We start from the raw sequence: 22,812 nt of genomic DNA, 5'->3' as shown, positions 1-22,812 counted from the left end.
GTTACTGACAGGCGGCTTTCTGTGGTGCACATCCGAAGCGTGAATTAAGTTCACTTTCTGGCTTATTGCATTATGTCTAAATTGAAAGTTAACAGTTGGGCAAAATTATTCATTAGCCTATATTGGATCTATGCATAAAGTCTTGAAGTGACTGAGGGCCCCATGTTGGCCTTCCTGCTGCTGTCTGTTGTTAATGTTAATCAAACAAACTAAATTGAAAACCGTTCACTGCTCTTGACTGAATATCTTGCATAGCTTTATTAAGAATCTGTGTAGCCTATAAGTAATTAATATAGTGTAATTCATATAGGCTGTATGCAATTCATACTATGGGGGGTTAGAAGGGAGGCCCACTGTCTTTGAATTAAAAAAAACTCTGATCTAATATAAATCCATCCTAGTTTAGAGCTGCCGTAAAATGATGGTGTAGGTTGATGACTTATTTTGTATGTATGTATTTTTCTGAATTGTGCATAAATTTAATTGCTGTGGTGTTTAGCTGTTAATTATTTTGAGGTTGTAGAAATATTGCTTTTTTGAGCATAAAACTGCGATATTTTGTCATTGTATAAGCTTTGATGGGAGCGGTTATAGGACGTGTTGTGTGGTTGTCTTCAGGATGGTGTGATTGCTTTCAATACACGGCCAATAAAGTAATTATATATTATATTACCGTTCAAAAGTTTGGGGTCAGTCAGTTAAAAAAAAAACTATGTACCACAGTTTCCACTGAAATATTATGCACAACGGTTTTCAATATTGCTAATAATAATAAATGTTTCTTGAGAACCAAATCATCATATTAGAATAATTTCTGAAGGATCATTTGACACTGGAGTAATGATGCTGAAAATGTAGCTCTTCCATCACAGCAATAAATATGTTTTAAAATATATTGAATTGAAAATGGCTATTTTAAATTGTATTCATTCACAGTATTACTTATTTTTTTACTGTATTTTTGCTAAAATAATTTTTTCTTTTTTTTTTTTTCTTGAATGCCCAAAGTGTTTTTGCTGTCAGTTTAATTTATATATTTAACTCGTCTAGAGCCTAGTAATAAGCAAAACTTATAAATTCCAGTTTGCAAAATACATTTTTTTGTAATGCCTCAGCATGTTAAAATGAGCTATTCTATCATTAAAAATGACAGAAAAGTGCCACGATCTCAACAGCGCAGAGACTTACCGGAAGAAAATGTCAGACTGTCAAACTTGTAAAATTTCACAAGCACCAAGGTTCCTCTTCCAAACAAAACCAGTGTAACTAAATAATTACAGCTGTGAGGATGGAGCATAGAGACATTTTAGTTCCTGAACTTTTAACCCACTGCAGTGTTGTATCAAGTGCGTTTCCTACACTGTTTGTTTTGACTGGAACGGCTGTTGATCTCTAATGATCTGGTTTGTGGCTCCATCTATGTCTAGAAAGCAGCAGCACATGTGCCCTACCCTGTGTCCCTGTCATGTTAACAAGAAGACATCTGAAATGATGCTCTCCACTGCATCATGCACTCTATCAAAATGAGTTCAATAATATGATATAAAAAAAAAAATTTATTATAATTGTAACATTATTATATCAATTATTGTATAATATTATAGTATACAACCATCTGAAAAAGTGCTACTAAATATCTTGTGAAAATTATTTTGCAGAAACCTGGGGAAGAATGGTGTGTCCAATAACAGCATCTTACTGGACAAGTGTCCCCCTCCGCGGTTACCGCCTCCACCCTTCCCTCCTCTGCCAAAGGACAAGCTCAATCCTCCCACCCCTAGTATTTATGTAAGTAAATGTCATCGACGTCTGACACGGTGCAGCCTGGATTGACCTCCTCAACTCTTTCTAGTATTGCTGCCGGCATGTTATTTACAAGGCAAAGTACATTCCAAAAAAAAAAATCCAGTTGTACTGATTGAAAGCACTTTTTTGTCATGGGAAAGATATTTAAGTAAACCTTATTTAACCTAAATTCATGCTTGTTCTATTACACCCTTTTTTAAATTCAAAGCCGTTATTTTCTACAGTCACCTAAACCTACCTTTTAAAACCTTGGCAGTTGGAGAACAAGAGGGACGCTTTCTTTCCACCGCTACACCAGTTCTGCACAAACGCAGCCAACCCCGTTACAGTGATCCGTGGCCTGGCTGGAGCACTCAAGCTAGGTGAGCGTGTTTCTGAGCACTTGAGCACATTTGTGTGCTTGCCAAACATGTGTGAGCATTGAGATGTGGTCTATTTTATTTTAATTTTGGATTTGTTTAAATTTAGTGCTCAGTCATTTGCAAAACTACAACAGTCAGGAGACATTTAACTAGCACTGCTACACACAGTGAGTTTTGGAACACATTTCAAGAAGGCTTGGCTGCAAATGACAACAGCACCATCTGCATGCTGAAAGTGTCATTACATAAAAGCATCCCCACCACAGAAAAAGTTTATTTTACAGTACGTGCACTTAGGTGTACTTTACAGCGTTCTTGCCTAAGTACTGAGTAATATAAGGGTTAAAGTTAGTTTTATGCATAGGTTCATTGTTACTACCTAGCTATTACACAGTTATTGTAATAACTAATAATAAGTGCATAGTATGCCCATGTGGAACAGGACTGTAAAAAAAAGTGCTATCAAAAATAACAATACAGTAGCAGGATTCTGCTTAAATGGACTTTTTATGTACCTGCTCTTCAAACCTCATAAATTACATAATGGAATATATCATTCTCGTTTGAGTATGTATAGTCTCTAATGGTCTGCAGAAAGTAGAGGTACGTTAGGGAAAATTGACATTACTTTTTCAAATTTGATTCTGACTGACATTGTATGCATTATTATGCCTGTCAATCTTAGACCTGTTATGTATTATCTCATCATTTGCGGTTGTTTGGAAAATTTGGCACAATCTGTGTGTAAGGGTTTGAAACCTAAACATATTCACGTTTGAGTTGTAGAAAAGGTATGGCCCCTTTCCCCTATTTTTTTATTGTTAATGCTGTTTCTCATTCAATTTAGAAATGTTGCAAAATTCAATGACACATTAGCTCCTTTTCCACCGTTGGGCTGAACAGTTCTAAGAAAGTAATATAAGGAATGGTTACAGTTATATTTCCACTTGAGCTTGGTTCGACAAGGGACAACTACAAACCATTCTCTGCTCAGTTAGCCAACCAGTTAGCCATGCTGGTAGAATGTGTGTGTAGTGACGTCGACACTCAGGATTGGTTAGCCCAGTTCTGTTGCCCAGTTCCTCTGTAGCTGGCCAAGATCGCTATTTGAGCGAAGTAAACAAGTTAATAATAAAATTAAAATAAATATCTGATCATTTTCCATAACTCAGTCGCTATATACATTCCAAAGAGCTCTGTTATCAGCCCCACTGTGGAAGCAACGAGAATGGTTTGACCCGATGGTGGAAAAGCAGCTTTTCTCTCTAAAAACATGCCTTTAAATAAATTAAAAGGGCAATCCCCTTTTGGTAATTGAAATGTTAAATTTTATTATTATTATTATTATTATTATTATTATTTAATACCTAATTTCTTGTTTAAACTTCATCATTGGGACCTCTCAAAGAGTGCAGTAGACTCACTTGCTCATCTCAAAGAGCTTATGATCTGACAATTTGATGGTCCTGGATATTATTTAATTTATATCCATATTCATAATTTGATGTCTTTCTCTCCGTTTCTCTTCGTGTCAGACCTAGGATTGTTCTCCACCAAGACTCTGGTGGAGGCCAACCCAGAGCACCTGGTGGAGGTGAGGACTCAGTTATCTCAGCCCACTGATGAGAACTGGGACGTGACGGGCAGCAGGAAGATGTGGCGTTGTGAGAGCAGCCGGTCTCACACCACCATTGCCAGATACGCTCAGTACCAGGCCTCCTCTTTCCAGGAATCGTTGCGGGTGAGTTGTCGTCATTCCATCATGAAGAAAAAAACGTAGATAAACTTGTAGATTAGAGAAATATTTCATTCGTGTCATCAGTTTGATGTGGCTTCAGATATCCTGGTCGTCATGATCATTTGTTCATCACTCTACTGGCCATTATTTTCAAGAATCTTGCGCTCTTGATTGTGCATTTGCTCTGAACTGGGACCAGTATGTCAACTATCTATATTTCCTCTTCATGCCAAGAGTTTGGGTGGGTGTGTGTGTGTGTTTTTCTGTCACTATCATGCCCTTTGAAAGTCCAATTTCACTTAGATTGTTGACAGAGGTGCATTAGCAGCTTCTGAGGCAGTCCAAATACTTGAAGCGTTTGGTCTCAGCCAGCTGTGTTATGAGATCACAAAAGACATATGTGAGAAATAGTGATAGTGAGAAACAGTTCATGATTGGTGCTTTGGTTTCTAATGGTTCCTTTTCACATTTTTTTTTTATTATCCAACAGGAGGAAAATGAAAAGAAAGGGCAGAAAGACCACTCGGACACAGAATCTGCTCCGTCAGAAAAGTGCGTGCTTGTTCCATTAAAGCCTAAATGTTTTAAACTATTTTGTTAGAACCATAGTCTTTAACTGGATCCTGCATTTGTGTTTCAGTGTGTTGCGGAGAAGAAGAGGTTCCATTAAGCACATCAAATTTGGGACAAACATTGACTTGTCAGATGAGAAAAAGTAAGTGCTTACTGGTTTTGTTGTTCCTCTGAGCGATTATTTATTTAAGCCCCAACCATCTAACATGATGTACAAAGTTACAGACATGCTTGTGTGCATCAAAAGTCCCAAACTCATTGTATAGCCACAACTTGTTGAATAAAAATGTATTTGGAGAAACAACATTTGGTTGTAAAATATCCGATTTACTCACTTCTGTAGTTGGGGGTACTCGCATCAGTTACGTATATGGCGTATATACACTGCCATTCAACCAGACAATTTATTTAAGTAATAATATATATATATGAGGAGTTCAGATGCAAAAGCCTCTAAGTGCCATCTGAAATTTTCTTCTAGAATGATCATTTTTATCAAGCTCGTATATTTAAGTTCAGTCATTTCACTTAAATGGCAATGAAAATGACCTATGAATTGTCATTTAAGTGAAATTACTGAACTTAAATATACAAGCTTGATAAAAATGATCATTCTAGAAGAAAATTTCAGATGGCACTTAGAGGCTTATTTTTTTTTTTTTTTTTAATGTTTAAAATAGATTTTCTGTATATATTTTTAGCTGTGATTTGCAAAGCTCCATTTTCAACAGACATTCATCACTAAAGTCTACTAAGAAAACTGTAATATAATCCATAAAATATTAATGTACTAATTTGGTACTTGAGCAAGGTTTCTTCTTACTACTTTTTAAATATGAGAAACTTTTCTTCTTTGGTAGAACATGATTGTGCTGCTTCATGAAGTGTGGAAACGGAGCAGTACAGTGTCTTTGTTTATGACGTGTTGAGTACACTTGCATTTCTTGAACATTTTGGTATTTGCAATTTATTTGAAATAGAAATAGCAATAGCAATCATTTTTAACATTATAAATGTATTAATTCTTGATAGGTTTAATGCTTTCTAGGTTAAGTCACCTTGCAGAATCTGAAATCACTATAATCTGGCAATAAAAGCTTAAATCTTAAACGACTAATGAATCTAATGGACAAGCGTTCTTTAAAAACCAGTAAGCTACTTAAGTTCATGAAGTGCAGTGAATTTTACCATGGTGAAAATAAGTCTTAAGGGCCGTACACACCGGGACGAATATCGGCGCGCGTTATTCGCCAGCGTTTTTCAACGCGTTTTTTGTGTTCACACCCAAACGATTTTCGCTGACGATGAGCCGAGTGAACATGCAAATTCATTCCCTGACATTAGATGGCGCGATTGTCAAACGTTCGTGGGAAAAAGTTACAAGCCTATGTACATGAAAGACAATGAAGTAAAATGAAACTCACCATCAAGGCCCATTTACTCTGCAATACCACTCCATAACAGTTCTCTTTTATCAAGATTTTTGTAGTCGCGTTTGTCATATAACGTTAGTTCTTTATGTTCCGACACCAACGAGGCCAGCAGCTCTACATTCATCTTGCCTTGCATCTTCCTCGTCTTATTTCTTCCCAGCAGTGTAGACGCTATCTTCTTCGCCTGTATGTGTGCTCGGCAAGACCGTTTTGTGTTTGAGCGCCCCCAAGTTGTGTTTTACTGTAACTTCAGAAGCTCCAGACACGTGAGCAAAAGCGCCAATCTCATTGGTCGGATAGTTTTTGACGCGGCGCGTCAAACCAAAAAAACGAACCCGAGGCGTTTTTTTAAAAATGACGCTTTTACGCGTGGCGTTTTTCGCGTCGGTGTGCACACTCACATTGGCGCCCTTTGTTTAGTCACGAGGCGTTAAACGTCGGCGAATATCGCGCGCGAAATTCGTCCCGGTGTGAACAGGCCTTTAGGCTCTCTGCTTCCTGTAGTGCTTAACAACACTCTTTAACAGTAATAAAATCACTTTAATGCATGCCTCATGTGGTTTAGTGCTTCATGAAAATGCTCTTGAGTTTAGTTGTAGTCTGAAGGAGGATTGTGTGAAAATTAAATGGACCTCTTCAGACCTCTTGCAGCGTTCAGACAGACTCCTAGAGTTGTGATGGAACAGGAAGACATATTAGGTCATTGTATCTGATCTCTGTGCCCTGTGGCCTTGCAGGTGGAAGCTGCAGCTGGCTGAGTTGAGTAAGCTGCCTGCCTTTGCGCGGGTGGTGTCTGCAGGGAATCTGCTCAGTCATGTGGGCCATACCATTCTCGGCATGAACACCGTACAGCTCTATATGAAGGTCCCAGGCTGCAGGACACCAGGTCAGTTTATTGGCACGCAAGCACATGCACATCTCGCTGTGCTTTTACTAAAGCAGCATTCTCAAATACAGACATTGAAAGTGATTAAGTGTAGATGTTAAATGTTTCTTTGCACATTCAGGTCATCAAGAAAATAACAACTTCTGCTCTGTCAACATTAATATTGGCCCTGGAGATTGTGAATGGTTTGCTGTTCCTGAGCCGTACTGGGGTGTCATGAATGATTTCTGTGAAAAGTGAGCACTGTCAAAAACTGTGAATTTGTTGAATCATTATATGCTAAAATGAGTATGTCTCAATATAGTAGACTTGTCTTGCACATGCACTGACTGACATGTTCTTTGTTATGCAGGAATAATATTAATTACCTGATGGGCTCATGGTGGCCAAATCTAGAGGACTTGTATGAGGCCAATGTTCCAGTGTATCGCTTTATCCAGCGACCAGGTGATCTGGTCTGGCTCAATACAGGCTCTGTGCATTGGGTTCAGGCTATTGGCTGGTGCAACAACATTGCCTGGAATGTAGGACCACTCACTGGTAAATTTGCCAAGTTTCTTATCACTGCTGTTGGACCACCAGATCTGTTCTAAAACCTAATGAGCTGCCTAAAAGACACTGCCTACCTATGCTGCTGTCTTGAGACAGCATCCAAACCATTATTCTTTGTCTTAAGTGACTGATTTGGAACGCTCTACGTTGGAAGCAATTTGTGTTAAAAATGTGAATTTTTTTTTCCACAAAGTTTCAGCTGTATAAAAGTCACCACATTCAATCTTAAATATTTTATCAGATATTTTGCACAGCGTATATAGGTAAAAAAAAATTTTTAAACATTTTTTTTTTTTGTGTATATATACAGTCATTGTTCTAATTATTGGCACCCTTGGTAAATATGAACAAAGAATCATGTGAAAATAAATCTGCATTGTTAATCCTTTTGCAAATTAGAATTCACAGAAATCCAACCTTTCATTGACGTAAAACATTTGAGGGGGAGTGGGGTGGTGTAATAATGAAATGAATGTTTTCTCCAATACACGTTGGCCACAATTAATGGCACCTTTTTTTTTTTGTACTTAACAGCTCTGTGTTTTCTCCTATAATGCCTAATGAGTTTGGAGAACACCTGACAAGAGATCAGAGACCATTCCTCTGTACAGAATCTCTCCAGATTATTAATTATTATTATTAATAATTTGTATTTTATATATAATTTTTTTTATCAGATTTGTGCCTTAGATTGTGGTAAAACAGACAATTTTTTTAGCAATCCTGTTTTGAATAAACACACATGAATATTGGGTGAAATATTTTTATAATTTTTTTACGCTTTTGAGTGTTTAATTAAATATATGTATAGTCAATCTTTCTCTTGTTTTTTGTCTGCCATCTTATTTTTTCTTGATATTTTGCATTTTTGGATCAACTTATCTATGAAGGATACATGCAGTGCTGCCCTAAAATTTGGATGAAATAAGGTATCTTACGAGGCAGAATAGTTTTGCTGCCTGCATAATTAGCTTTCAAGTCTGGAGTGTGCCTATAATGCCTTAAATGCTGTCTATTTTCTATTTGATTTAAAAGACCATGAATAAAAACAAAACAAATGCTGTGTTGATAGGCAGCTCACTTGGTTTTAGAACAGACGTGCATATCAATTTTGAAGAAAGTGTTTTCTTTGAAAGAAAAGTTTTTCAGTCTTAAGTGAAATATATACTTGATAATTAGGTTATTTTATCTGTAAACCTTAAGTTCATACAGTTCATCTATTTGTTAACTGACAGAAGGGTCTAATTCTTATTCGTCCTTCAGTGCATCAGTATAAGTCAGCTGTGGAACGCTACGAGTGGAACAAACTCCAGAGTGTCAAATCCATCGTTCCTATGATTCACCTCTCTTGGAACATGGCCAGGAACATCAAAGTGTCAGACCACAAGCTCTTTGAGATGATCAAGTGAGTCTACTGCACCACATTAATGATTGTGGCTCTTTGAGTGGTCACAATGATGCAGTTTATTGTGACTGAAAACTCAAGCAGTTTAATGGAAGTGTTAAATATGGTCTGTTCCTCTTCCTCAGGTACTGTTTGTTGAGGACACTAAAGCAGTGTCAGATGCTGAGAGAGGCTCTTATAGCTGCTGGCAAAGAGCTAGCTTGGCATGGAAGGACCAAGGACGAACCTGCTCACTACTGTAGCATCTGTGAGGTGTGTATTCTTCATTAATGTTTTCTAGCACAAAATAAACATGAATGAACATCAGAAGGTATGTTGAAAGATACAGTACAACTTACTGAAATCCGTATCATGTCAAGAAGTGCTCAATCAGCGTTTCAACCGCGGGAAGATGTCAATAAAACTATGTAAACAATGCCACGTAATGTGACGTTAGAGTAAACAAACATGGAGGACGACGGGAAAGAAGTAATGGCGATAATAGTGTTTGGACTGCTTTTTCCAGATAATTTGCGGGGGGAAAAGAGAAAACGGTTTGGATGAAGTTGTGTTATGCTTCAGTGTTCCATCAGCTCGCTTTCTGATTTGGTATAATTTCGTTCTATATGACAAACTACGGAGTGTGTGTGCGTTTGTCTTTGGGGTCCTCCCCGCACAACAGGATTTCGGATTGTAAATATTTAACATGTAGAGATCGGTGCAGCCCTGACGTTCTTCCGTGCAGATTCAGTCACTCTTAACACATCACAGGAAAATCTGATAAGATAATCTGTAGAGCCATCAAGATAATCCGGACTTTACCTAGGATTGTCGGAATCGGCCCGATTATCTTGTAGTGTTGAGTGGGTGCCTTAAATCTAAATTTCTATAGGTGAACGTTTAATTTCGATCAATCTTTTTCTTGATACTGGACTCTTCTAGTTAAAAACTTGAAAGGTTTTTTTATATTTTAGTTGATTTTAATTCTACTTGTCCATTTTCATTTGATTTGAAATTTCTATCCATGCTTGCTTCATTTCTTTTTTTGGTAACTGATCTTTTCCATTGCTTTCCCAGGTGGAGGTCTTTGATATGCTGTTTGTCACCAGTGAGAGCAACTCACGGAAGACGTATGTGGTGCACTGCCAGGGCTGCGCTCGGAGATGCAGCCCTAACCTTGAGAACTTTGTGGTTTTAGAGCAGTACAAAATAGAGGACCTCATGCAAGTGTATGACCAGTTCACATTAGTGAGTCTCAAAACTTCCTGTAGACGAATCTCTGCATGAAGCTTTCATATCAACTTATATTCGTACGATTAATGGTCCCAGGTAGCAAGCATTGAGCATGGTTAACGTCCTCTTGCTCTCTCCACAGGCCCCACCCCTGCCCTCCTCCTCCTCGTCTTGACGTTAACATTAACGGTTCTTCGGATAACACCCTGGAACGCAACACATCCCTTTCTGATATTCAGGAGACCTGACCCAGTTCCACACCACTGGTTTCTGTAGCAAACCCCGCGAGGCTGCTGGTTCTAAGCTGTTTGTCTATGCAACCTTGCCAAGTATGGAGTTTCGGCCCACTGGAGTGAAGTGGGATCGTCTCCATCTTCAGGACTGTTCCAGCTTGTTCAGCACCACTTTTCTTTGAAACACAAACTACAAATAGACTAATTGCTGAGGAAAAATGGTTTTGTGTATATACCACAAATGTCAAAATCACTCAAAACTACTGACTCTTCCTTTTTATTGTTGCTTTAATCCTTTTTTGTTTTGTTCTTCTTTTGTGTTTTTCTGTACTTCATGTATGGGCTGATACATGATTATTTTATTTTTTATTTTATTTCCTCTTAAATACTACCGTAGCTGGTCTTTTTTGTTCAACATTTTCTTTAGGTAACAAAAAAGAAATTTGTAATGTGAATTTTTTTTTTATTATTAAAAATAGTTTTTGCCTCTTTTTCTTAAGGAAAAAGTTAAGTGGGGGGTGGGGGTGTGTGGATAGCCAAGTCACAAAGAAAAATGGGTTGCACATAGAATAAGGAATAAACTTTAATTTGTGTTTTTTTGTGTTATATTTCTAATCTTGTAAATTTACACTATTTATAAATATTTATTGCTTGAAAATATTTGTTGATGGAATGCTGTTATTTTTTTTCCAGAGTTCCTGCCATTAAATTTTATGGAGTAATGTAATTTTGAACATTTCTCTTTTTACATTTTCTATACATGAATAAAACTGCTTAGCGAGCATTGTACAGAAACATGAAGATTGATATGGTTTATGGGTTACTAATCAGAGTTGTCTTTGTAATTAAAATATTCTCCTTTTGTGATGAAATTCCTTGTCTCATGTGTGAATAATATTTATGCTTTTTAAAATAATATATATATATATATATTGCATAATATGTCTCAAGGTTTGTCTGCTGGCTATACTTTGATAAGATAAACATTCTTTATATATATGCTGATAAAGTTACGTAGTGTAATGAAGATACTACCAGGTATCATTGTATCTGTGAACTTTACACAGACATACTTAAATAGTTACTCCACCCAAAAATTTAAATTCTGTCTTCATTTACTCACCCTGATATCATTCAGGTGCTCCTTGCACTTTATTTGTGGCCTCTGGGCAATAAAATCTTGTGAGCTTGTTGGCCTATTTTTTTGTGTGCGGATCTTTTTTTCTTGGATCTACGCACTGCAAGGAGTTTGTTCTGAACTAGTGTTTGGCGCTACATCTTTCCATTCTCTATGTTACATAGGAAAAAGGAAAACAGGCTTGATAACGACATGAGGGTGAGTAAATGACAGAATCTTCATTTTTTGGGAGAATTATCCCGTAGTAGTTAAGGTTTAGAACTTGTCACTATAGAGGCATTCAGGATACCTGTATCCATAAAGAGCGCTGCATGCCCTTAGTGTCTGTAAGATGTCTTTTAAGGTTTGGATGGCAGCGATTATTCTTTGGTCAGACTGAGATTGGTCTGCACAGTTAGCTAGCTCATTCACTGCTGCTCTGGGAAGCTGACCGGACTGCACATCATTAGGGACGAGCAGTTTGTTAAGGACATGTTTGCATAGTAGGGTTAAACTCTGTGTGGCTCGGACAGTCTCACATGGGGGAGGTCTCGCACAAGATCCACTCAGACAGGAGAAGACATCAAGGTGTTCTGGTAGCAAGTCTTCATCAGGAGAATGTCCTGCCGGAAGGAGTGGTAGTATTATTTAATTAGAGATATATCACAGCACCAGAATTGGTTAAACAAGAATGATTACTGTATATTTAAGCTGCATTATGGATAAATAAAATGGCTTTTTTAAATATATCTAGCTTTCACAAAGTGGTTGCTAGTCATCCTGGGGTCCACTTAAAATTACATAATTTAAAAGAAAAAAGTCTCATGCTCACAAAGTCTGCATTTATTTGATCAAAAATACAGTACAGTAATATTGAGAAATATTACAATTTAAAATAACTTCACATGATCCTTCAGAAATCATTCTGTACATCTATGCTGATTTAGTACTTCAGAAACATTTCTTATTTTTTATCAATGTTGAAAACAGTTGAGCTGCTTAATATTTTTGTGGAAACTTTTTGTTCTTTACTGTTACTTTTCATCAATTCAGTGTGTCTTTGCTTATGAAAGTATTAATTTTTTTTTTTTTTTTTATCTTACTGACCCCAAACTTTTGAATGTTAGTGTATACAGTGAACGTTATAAATTGTACTTGAAACCTGGCAAAAAAAAAAGCATTCATTTATAAATATAAAGAGCAAATAAGTATATTGAACCTATCCATACGCACATAATTACAAAACTGTTTATAGGAATATGTACTTTTTTGTGTTGCCTTACTGGTGGAAAGCTTATTCCAACAGGCAGTTGGTGTATATAGAACTCTTTTCTTCATAAGGTTTCTCTGTGTACATGGTAAAAGGAATATTTTACTGCAGAAAACTAGGTAACCTGTAGCGATTAAGCCCAAACTGACCTTCCTGTAAGTCAATGATCCCTATGGTACTGGCATCCACAATGAAAACCCTGCTATCATCCAAGGTGCCAAACATGTCCTCTGAGACACTGGTGTAGAAGAGGCTGAACTGGAGGCTGTTGGCGCTCAGGCTCTGGGTGATGTGAAGGAGCTGGTACACGATGTCTGCGCGGCGCTCTAATGGAGAGTTAAACAGGCTCCTGAGGGGTCTGCTCCCTGCCCACACCATCATCCTTCCACAGGAGCCGTGGTAGCGGAGGAAGGGCCAGCCCTCCGAGCCTGGAAACATCTGTAGGCAGAAAAGGCAAAAGTAGGGCTGAAAACAGGAAGCGAGGGAGCTTGAGCGGGCAATGCCAATGTGTGTTATTTTCATTTTCTTTATATATAGTCCAGGTAGACAGTCCCTCTTCCTGTGTTTGGAAACAACGATATTGAAATGTCTCAGATAATGCCCTTTTCACTTGAAAAGCTGCTCACTAAATTCTATGAAATAACAGTTTACATTCAGATTTATGCTTTTATCCAAAGTGATTTGCATTGCATTTTTAAAGTATATATTTTTATAAGCTCATGCATTCACTGGGAATCGAACCCATGACCTTGATGTTGCTAGCATGCTAAAAATCATGAGCCATGCTAATCATATTGGCCTACTTATCATCATACCTGCAGTATAAGAGGATGTTGATTCACAGCCAGAGTGTAAAGAAGTCTGAGTTTGTCCTTTTCACTGAAGTGCTTCATCTGCACACTGCCCACATCAGTCACTTCGAAGTAGCGTCGCACAATGCGGTCCAGCAACCTCTGAGATGGACAGCGCAGCATCGGGGTGACCAGACCCTGTAGAGAAAGAGTTTTGATAAATAATACTCATAAGAAGCAGTCAAATGTGACGTATAAGATGTTTCTTCAACTATGGGCTTGTTTTACACTGTCACACTTTTTACATTCTCACTATGTAATTTGTCCACTAACAATGTCCAATAGAGTATATATATATATATATATATACACACACACACACACACACACACACACACACACACACACCACAGATAAAATAAATAAAAATAAATAAATATGGCAGAACAATAAAAATTTTTTTTTTGAATAATTCAAATTTTTTTGAATAGGCAAAATGGCAGCACAGCTGACAGGTTTGTTTGAGATGTGCTGTATGTACTGGCTGTTATTAAAAAGCAAGAAAGCAAGCCCAGCTCAAGTGAGAAAAACATACATAAAAAGTATGTTTTACAAGTATGTTTTACTAATTAATACAATTAGTTACTTTTTTTGAAAGTAACGCAATACTGTAATGCATTACTTTTTAAAAGTAACTTTCCCTAACACTGTTCATAAAGCATTCATCAAGCAAAAGTTTTAGACTAGTGGTTTACACTATCATAGTTTTAAACATTAAAAATTATGTTGAAATCTGGAACATAAAAGTGCACTGTAAAAAATAATATAATCAATAAGTTGACAACATATGTTTTTACATTGTTATACAAGATTCAGCAAATTTTTTTTTTTTTTTTTACAGTGTGCCTGAAGTTGAAGAAACACCCGTAAAACATAGTCTATGTATTTAAAGTTGGTCTAAAGGGAAAAAGTACATTTTTACCTTCATCCTTCCTCACCAAAGCTTTTCTTTGAGAAATATTGACAATGGAGAAAAAAAACTGCCACCTTATAAGTGGCAAATTTGTAAATCCCCTACACCCTAAAAAAAATATTTTCATGATTTGTTTTGTTGCATTAACTCAAATTTTTTATTTCAGTGAACTCAAAATGTTAAGGCAACCAGGTAACTTACTTTTTTAAGTTAAACCAACAATATTAAATTCTTCGGACCTTAAATCCTGAGCCAATGCTGACCTCAAATAGACATTAGAATACACAGACCGAATGCAGACCTTCACCATGCTGGGAAGCAGTATGTTGGAGCGAACCCAACTTTGGAAGCGTGAAGTGGCCCTGAGGACGGCTTCAATGCTGCAGGATTTCCCTTTGCCGGCTGAGGTGCAAATGCTATTGTCTGATATCTCGTGCAGGTGAGGAGACATCAATTGGGACAGCACCACAGGTCTCCAGCCTGCTGTGCTGTCTGTATAGTTTCCCTCATATGAGCGCACGTCTGCTGAGGAGAGATTAGACTGAGCAGTCAGCCATCTTTCAAACCTGTGGTGAAATAATCAGTGTCCACGTTAGCTTCCTGTTTTTGCTTTCACTGCTCATGCTGCTCAGATCAATTAGATACTGAAAGCTGCACATTTGCAGACAATTTTGTTGTAGAAAAAGGTACCCTTCTATTTTATTGTTTCATTTTCAAAAAGCATTCAATGCCCTTTTTTGTGCATCTGCTGCCTCAATAGAATACTTTTATAAATAGTTGATGAAGCATGTTTTCTCTTGATAACTGAGTTTTGTACCTGAATATAGTATATTAGGCCTGTATTAGATCAGCTATGATATGCAACAGTTTTAAGTTCAGAACATCTTTACTTCAGTTAAATATCTAGACATTTTTGTATTTTTGTATTTGGACATTTGCATATAGGCGTATATTTTTTTCGGGCAAATGTGTTCACGTATAGGCTTTCATGGGCCAATGTGAATAAATCTAGATTTAAATTCAGTGGCGGTTCTAGACCACAGTAACTGGGGGGGCCAGGCAGGGGCCACTTGTGCTTTTAAGGGGCACACCTTTAACATTCATCTTAACCTATTTTCAGTATTATTTCAAGTCATTTTTCACCATGTCATGTATGACTGCAATCTCTAGAAAAAGCTAATAAATTATATTAGCTAAGCTAATAAAACAATTTCAATTCAAATGAATGTTTCATTATGTTTAATTGTAGTGTGATATAATGATCAATAATAACACATTTTTAGCATCTAAGCACATCTAGGCACTTTTTTACACCTGGGGTGGGCGATATGGCAATAATATCATATCACGATTTTTTTTCTATTTTACTAAGTTTTACTATTTTGCAAGTGACTGAGCATTACAGCCAAACTAATTTCCCTATTTTAAAAACAAAGCCTTATAGGTGACAAAATATAAATTAAAAAAGAATGGCAGACATTTAGGCCAAAGTGGCGAAGATAAAAATCTTTGTCATTATTTTCTTTGTTATTAAAAATTAAGAACAGAGATACATATTACACATGCACAACTTAATATACAAATGAAATAAACTGCTTTATTTTTTCAGCTATAGGTGTATTTAACAGTATGAGAAAGTAATTAAATGAACAAATATGAAAATAAAACACAACAGACTTAAAGTTCTCAGTCAAGAGCAGTGAATGATTTCCTCTGTGTGTTTTGTTGTTTTATTAACATTAAAGGGATAATTCTCCCCCCAAAAAGTCATAATTTACTCTCTTAAGTTGTTTTAAACCCGAATAAGTTTCTTTCTTCTGTTGAAAATAAACGTTATTTGAAAGAATGTGAGTAACCACAACAGTTGATGTACCCCTGTGACTTCCATAGTATATATTTTTTCCTACTATGAATGGAAGACAATGGGGACCAGCAACTGTTTGGTTTTGGGTGAACTATCTCTTTAAGGACAAGCGGCAGCATGTTTATTATTAGGGCTACTGTCTCTTTAAGAACTGCACGCGACACGTCTAATATACACGCATATGACAAGCGAATTTTAATTAATTTTCTCTGTTTGCTTTCACTTTAGACATAACCAACTTTGTTTATGTAAACAATGTCTGTATTTGACAGTATTAGTGCAATATAAGACTCAAAAGATAACTTAGTCCAGTAACAGGCTTTTAGTGCATGTGCGCGTCGAGTGTACGCGCTCAATAAAGCATGTTTGAACAGCGCATCAGCAGCGAATGACATGTTTAACCGGCAAGGCTTTAAAGCACATGAAAATAATGAACTTTTGTTAACTGCAGTGTCCCGTTCCTCTGCGTTAACATTTGATGTGAATATACGTCGTGCTGCAGTGTAGCCTAGATGAAGGCGCCGCAACTGAATAAATGTGCAGTTGTTTGGTGTGATTCCAAATTTAGCCCCCCCCCCCAGAACCGCCACTGTTTAAATTCAAAGAGACCAGGTAGTTTATGCCTGACCATTTTCTTATCCAAACTGAGGCGATGTGAACATTATGGAGCGCTAAACACTCTCATGTAATGTCTGTTTTATTCATACTGGAAGCCAGAGGGCGCCCTCACGCAAAAAGTCCACAAGTGAGACTCATAGAAGTCATTACACTTATGATGTTCCAGGAAATCCCTTATATGGTCAAAGGTGAAAAAAATCATTTTGCCTGATGAAATGTGAAGACAATAAACACACGATTGTGACAATATATTGTTTTTCAAGCCAGCTCTAGGTATTTTCATAACAAAAAAGTAAATGAATAATGCAGTTCTAATTGACAACCTTTATTACAGTATAGAAACTTTAAAATATATTTTTCTGTGATTTTTTTTATTTTTTACATTGTATAAAATCCATGATGACTTAATGCACAAGTATTTGTATTGCATAATCTAATCAATATAGGAAAATGTTACAGACTCCAAATGAGTGGTTGTCCTTCAATGTTCAGCAGTGTATTTGCTTTCTAAGGCAATTAAAAGGAAGAAATAAGAAAAATAAAATAAAACCTGTCTTTTAGACAAAGGTCAGAGAAAAAAGGAGATTACACTTGACACTTCTGTCCTCCTCACTTCTGAAACGATGGCTAAGCCCCTGGACATTTGGATACTTTGATCCAAGGATCCTGTAATAATCTATTGCACTATGAATATCTCAAAAAAACATTTTTTTTTTTTAACTGGACAGAAACATATTCTTTGCATAAATAGGAAATATCTAAGTTTACCTTATTTCATCCTTGAAAAACTTCTTGCAAATGGATGTTCCAATGCAGGCATTGCATTTATCCAAACCTAGGAGGATCCTTCTGAAGTCATGGGATTTCTCCCGGGATGCTGGTGAGGGATCTGGAGTACCAAGCGCCAGTATGAGGTACAATGTCCAGACATCTGACCATATCCCCGCCATTACTGTATCATAAATCACCCTAGAATCACAGCACCATAGTGGCAGCCCAGTATAAAACCCCTGCAGCCTTAACATGAGCACACCAACACATTAAACAATAAACTGGCACCTCTTTAGTGTTTACCGTAGTATATCTGTTAAATCCCCTGCACTAAACACCTCACTTAGACAGGAAACACATGGAGAACAAAGATAACCCTTGTCGTCATGGTAATACTTCCTCCTGCATACAGCCTAATTTCAAAGCTGTACATGCAAACCCAGTTTCACTCATTGAGTTCTTCTGAAATGGTGATTTGAATCCATTTTTTGTATATTATTGATTCCACCTGTTCAACTTGATTAATCCAATTTTACATTTTACAGATTGCATATTAAAGTTCATATTGATTCGAGAAAGAAAAACTTTAAAAATAGTATAATAACGTCAAAAATATAACTAGAATTTTTTTACACATTTTGTTCATATTTAAACACCGAAGCTTAACTGTAGGAAAAGTTGTTTTCCTTAACAAAGGAAAAGTTTCAGACAGGCTTCCAAGGAACCATAACATCATGTCTAATGATCTAGAACAAATTCAAGACAAACAAATATTTAATGTCTACGGTGCTTTTTTTCTCTCAGTAGAAAAGGAATCTTTCATCACATCTTTCAACCATGCACTCCATTAGAACCATTTTAATTATTTCAGTTATTTTGTAAGGTAAGAGTGGGATAAAACATGCAATGTGACCAGAGCAAAGGATTATCTTTGCATAATGTGTTGTGTACTATTTGATTTCACTAGACCTATTAGGCTATAAAATAAATAAATAAATAAATAAATAATAGGGAAACTGTAACACAAACTGGGCAATAGATGTCAGTCGTGAGACTTAAAAGACTGCATTTGACTGAAAAATCAAAGATTATTCCTGTCACATTAGTCACGCGCGTGATTCATAGTGCATGTTAAACATGCTAGTGTTTTTACTTGTGCTGATTCACAGCTGTACGGAGGGATTATTTAAGATAAAAGGAAAATATCAACATGTGGGAGTAAATTCTGGAAGTTTTCTTTGGTCTACTCATCCGACCACAGGAAAACATGGTTAAATTATTGAGGGAAGTGGAGTAAATTGAACAGTCTCTTATTCAAGTCTGTGTGTCAACGATGAATCATATTTTGAAAAAACTTTTATAATGGCAGTGAACATTGCCCCATCGAAATAAATAATGTATTAGACATGGACGTTGTAAAATATCGAGATAAATAGCCTGTAGACTTATTCCCTTTTTGGTATTTGGTTCTAATTGTGCGTATAGGCTACTCAATATCCCATTCATTAGGCTACAGTAATTTAAGTGATGGTCCATTGATTTGCAGTTCATTTAATGCATCGAATGTTCAAACCCCCTTTCTCTTACCAGCCCAGCATTATTTAGGCTACCTCTAGGTTAGAGTGCGTTATTAAGGCATATTTATAAAACTACGCCTATAAGTGAAGAAAGCTCAGAACCTGATTTCAAGTGCAACATGTTCCTGGATCAACATTTTGTTGATCCTGGTACAACATTCCAATCAATTAATCAGATTTTAGGGACAAGTTTACAGTTTATGTCAAGTTTAGGCTTACAACCAGGTGCTTCTCAGTCTTATCCATCAATTATTTCCCTCTGATTTTAGGGATAACTTAGCCTAGGGTGCAAAATCCGAAAGTGCTAGTAAAGCAGTGATCTGCGCAGCACTGAGAGTGAACGGCTCGTGACTCTATATATAGGGAGCATAAATAGTCCACTGCACATTTGACTCACTATGTATTAATCATCAGTATTTCAGTCGAGTCCCGGGACGAGCGGAAACGGAGTTTATTGACTAAGTGACTAAACCAAATCTTAGCCTACTAAATAAAACGGTTGCACTTGCAAGCCTACCCAGATAGCAAGCACAGTCGGGCCGATTCCGGCTGAAATGCGTCACTGTTGGCTCACTGTCGGCACCGGTGAACAGATAATGGGCCAGATCCGTGCCAACTGTGCATAACACATCTGGCTGACTTACGGCTTTTTCTGTATGGGCCAGCCTCGGCTGAAAGCAGTTGTACTTGTGTCAGGTCCATACTCGGTATAGCTGTGTGTATTTATAATCGGCCCGAGTTAGTTTTGTCACAAGCGGGCCACTACTACAATTAAGGAACTCAGCCGCTTGAAAAAAAGTTTTGGCGGTTAACATACTCGGTATAGCTTTGTGTATTTACAATCGGCCCGAGTTCGTTTTGTCATAAGCGGGCCACTACTACAATTAAGGAACTCAGCCGCTTGAAAAAAGGTTTTGGCGGTTAATTTAAATCCTGAGGAAGATCCTGCAGACGCAGACCAACGTTTTCGAGAGGAATCATTCATCTGAAAAAACGAGTAAGTAATTTAATTCATTTATTGTTCTAGTGCTGTTTGATGTATTAATTGTCAAGATAAATATAGTTTTGTTTTATATCTAACGTTAGATCAGATGTTTACGATGATAATACGTTAAAAATCCATTCGGTCCCGGAGAGAGTGTTGATGAGAAGGCCTAACGTTACGGTCTCTTTTTAGAATAAATTTGAGTCTTTTTTTTTTATTAGAAATACTGCTGTTCTGTATCCAGTGCACTGTGATTTTGGCTAATGAAATGATATTGAGTTATACCGGTATTCTTGTGCTCAAATTTAGTCAGCCAATTCGTCTTATTCAACGAGTGATTAGTTGGTTCATAGGAGTCGAATCATAGGAGTCGGACTAACGTTGCGCTTTCGGCGCCATAGTTCTCTATACAGGCGACTCTTTCTGATTTGATTCACTAACCTCTCAAAAGAGTCATTTATTTGTGATTCGAACTACACTGACCACAGTGTACAACTTACACCCGCGGAGACGTGTAGGCTACAATCTGAAATAAAAAAATAAGATTTATTTGCTTTTAACACTGCTGTGGGGAACTCCAAAATGGAAAAGCGCTGTAAGATACAAGAGAAGCTGCAAAATAAGTGCAGCTTCTTAATTCATTGTCTTTGGCACGTCTTGTGTTCTTGAATGTAGCGTAATCTGCGTTAGCATTTTAGAGTTAAAGAAAAATGTAAAGCGTAGGCTATATATCACTGTGTAATGTTATTAAAATGGTAGTTCTTCTTAACATTTTACTGCAGAGGGGATTACTGGGATTACTATGATTATGATCGAACATCTGAACGCACTGTTTGGAATCTGACCCAACACTTTTTACAGATATTTTTGTAACACTACAATAAGGTTTCATTCGTTAATATAAGTTTAACTACATTAGTTAAGATGGACTAAGAATGCACAATACTTAAGCATTTATTCATTTTAGTTCATTTTCATTTTAGCATTTGCTAATGCATTATTAAAATCAAAATTTGTATTACTTAATGTTAACATTAGTTAATGCACAGTGAACTCATTTTTATTATATTTTTTTATTGTATTTTTATTAGCTAATGTTAACAAAGACTGTAACAAATGTATTGTTCATTGGTAATGTTAGTTAACACATTAACTAGCCTAATTTTAACAATTGAGACCTTATTGTAAAGTGTTGCCTATATTTTAAACTGCTGTGTGAACTCTGGCAACAACATTTGTTAAACCTATGTGCTTAAACTAATGCTTAAGATTTAATATTGACCTCACAATATCTATTCCTTTATTTAACAGATGCAGTTCAGAGAAACCCTCACAGCTAATGCTGCTGAGATGGAGATCGAGGTATCATGGACTGGCAGCAGATCGAGGGGCAGACACAAGATAAGTTTAAATCTATGTAAAAACACACACCTCTTTAACCTAGCATAAACATAACACACTCTCACATTTCTAAAATTCACATCTGTTAAAGGATTGTTAGGCTGCATAAATTCGGTCAACCAGAACCGGAAACACTTCCCATAACACTGAATGTACTTGTTACATCGTAAGAAGAATGGCATCTATGCTAATGTTAGTCTCTCTGTCTCAGTCTTATCCCAAGGTTACTGTAGTCAGCCGGATCTAGGCCATATCCAGACCAGATGATGGACCTGGACCCTCAGATGACCACAACAGCCCTGAATGCCAGACCAGAACATCACAACTAGACGAGACCTAGACACAAACACTGTGAAGACCCCTTTGACACAACAGTCCTCAGCACAGTCATCGGATCAGATCCACGAGAACCAGACCAGTCCTCCGCACAGACCCAACGGCCAGCTTCAACTTTTATTGTACAAATATCTATTGTACAAGTTCTCAAATTCACATCTACATGCTCTCGAGTTTTGCTACTCTTTTACCTTGATGTAATCTTTTCCAATCTTCAAGCAAAAGGAGCTGAATAAAATACTCTGAATGATATCAATCCACAATCTGACTTGTGAAGCGACCTGAATCCTAACACACACCATGTTCGTTGTTTGACCAGAGGAGAACTGCCCCCCTGACTAAGCCTGTTTTTCTTTCTCCATTCTGTCACTGATGGAGTTTAGGTTCTTGGCTTCTTGCCACTGTCGCCTCTGGCTTGCTTAGTTGGGGACACTTATTCTTAATAATATTGATCTGCCTGCATTGACACCATTATATGAGAACTGAACTGAGCTGGACGATGACATCACTGTTTTCTGCAGAGCTGTTTAATAATGAAAATGAACTCTTTTTATAATTGATATACTTTATACAGTTATTGAACAGAACTGAATCAACACTGAACTGAATTCAGCTGAACAATGACACTATTTTCTTTTTAGAGCAGCTTTACAGCCAAATTGAACTGTTTGCATCATTGATCATTGTCCTGTTTAACCCTGTAAAGCTGCTTTGAAACAGTCATTACTGTATATAGCGCTAGATATTTAATGGTGACTTGACATTTGCAAAAGGAATTTATTTAGTGTTAAAGAGTGAAAGATAGTTTGTGTGTGAAAGAGTGATGTTTTTATTTTAATCGTATACAGTAAATATAATTTACTTGTTATTTTGTAGTTTACATATTGTGTTGTAAATAAATGTTAATAG

The 22,812-nt window shown here is 36.9% G+C and overlaps 2 protein-coding genes across 6 annotated transcripts in view; one reads left to right on the top strand and one right to left on the bottom strand.

Annotated features, from left to right (window-relative positions):
- Nucleotides 1–11,072, top strand: part of kdm6a (lysine (K)-specific demethylase 6A) — a 53,242-nt gene extending 42,170 nt beyond the window's left edge. For all 4 annotated transcript variants that reach the window (XM_084422106.1, XM_084422105.1, XM_084422104.1 and 1 more), the window contains 12 exons: nt 1,659–1,788; nt 2,063–2,168; nt 3,704–3,909; nt 4,397–4,458; nt 4,547–4,621; nt 6,650–6,798; nt 6,920–7,034; nt 7,151–7,338; nt 8,614–8,755; nt 8,881–9,007; nt 9,812–9,982; nt 10,110–11,072. In XM_084422106.1, the coding sequence (XP_084278232.1) occupies nt 1,659–1,788; nt 2,063–2,168; nt 3,704–3,909; nt 4,397–4,458; nt 4,547–4,621; nt 6,650–6,798; nt 6,920–7,034; nt 7,151–7,338; nt 8,614–8,755; nt 8,881–9,007; nt 9,812–9,982; nt 10,110–10,142 (1,504 nt within the window). In that variant the 3' untranslated portion in view covers nt 10,143–11,072. The remainder of the gene's footprint in view (nt 1–1,658; nt 1,789–2,062; nt 2,169–3,703; nt 3,910–4,396; nt 4,459–4,546; nt 4,622–6,649; nt 6,799–6,919; nt 7,035–7,150; nt 7,339–8,613; nt 8,756–8,880; nt 9,008–9,811; nt 9,983–10,109) is intronic.
- Nucleotides 11,073–11,177: 105 nt separating this feature from the next.
- dipk2b (divergent protein kinase domain 2B) lies at nt 11,178–17,890 on the bottom strand. 2 transcript variants are annotated; one of them, XM_084422133.1, is made up of 5 exons: nt 17,602–17,890; nt 14,653–14,917; nt 13,403–13,576; nt 12,737–13,025; nt 11,178–11,940 (listed from the first exon to the last, which is right to left on the bottom strand). In XM_084422133.1, the coding sequence occupies exons 1-5, from the start codon at nt 17,856–17,858 to the stop codon at nt 11,594–11,596; spliced, it is 1,332 nt and encodes a 443-aa protein (XP_084278259.1). In that variant the 5' UTR covers nt 17,859–17,890; the 3' UTR covers nt 11,178–11,593. The 2 variants fall into 2 exon arrangements, with proteins under 2 accessions (XP_084278259.1, XP_084278258.1); XM_084422132.1 differs by having other exon boundaries at nt 11,467–11,940; nt 14,659–14,917; nt 17,602–17,871.
- Between the last annotated feature and the right edge of the window lie 4,922 nt (nt 17,891–22,812).

Source organism: Rutilus rutilus, assembly GCF_951802725.1.
Source record: "Rutilus rutilus genome assembly, chromosome: 10".
Lineage (NCBI taxonomy): Eukaryota > Metazoa > Chordata > Actinopteri > Cypriniformes > Leuciscidae > Rutilus > Rutilus rutilus.
This window is presented reverse-complemented; position numbering and strand designations above follow the sequence as displayed.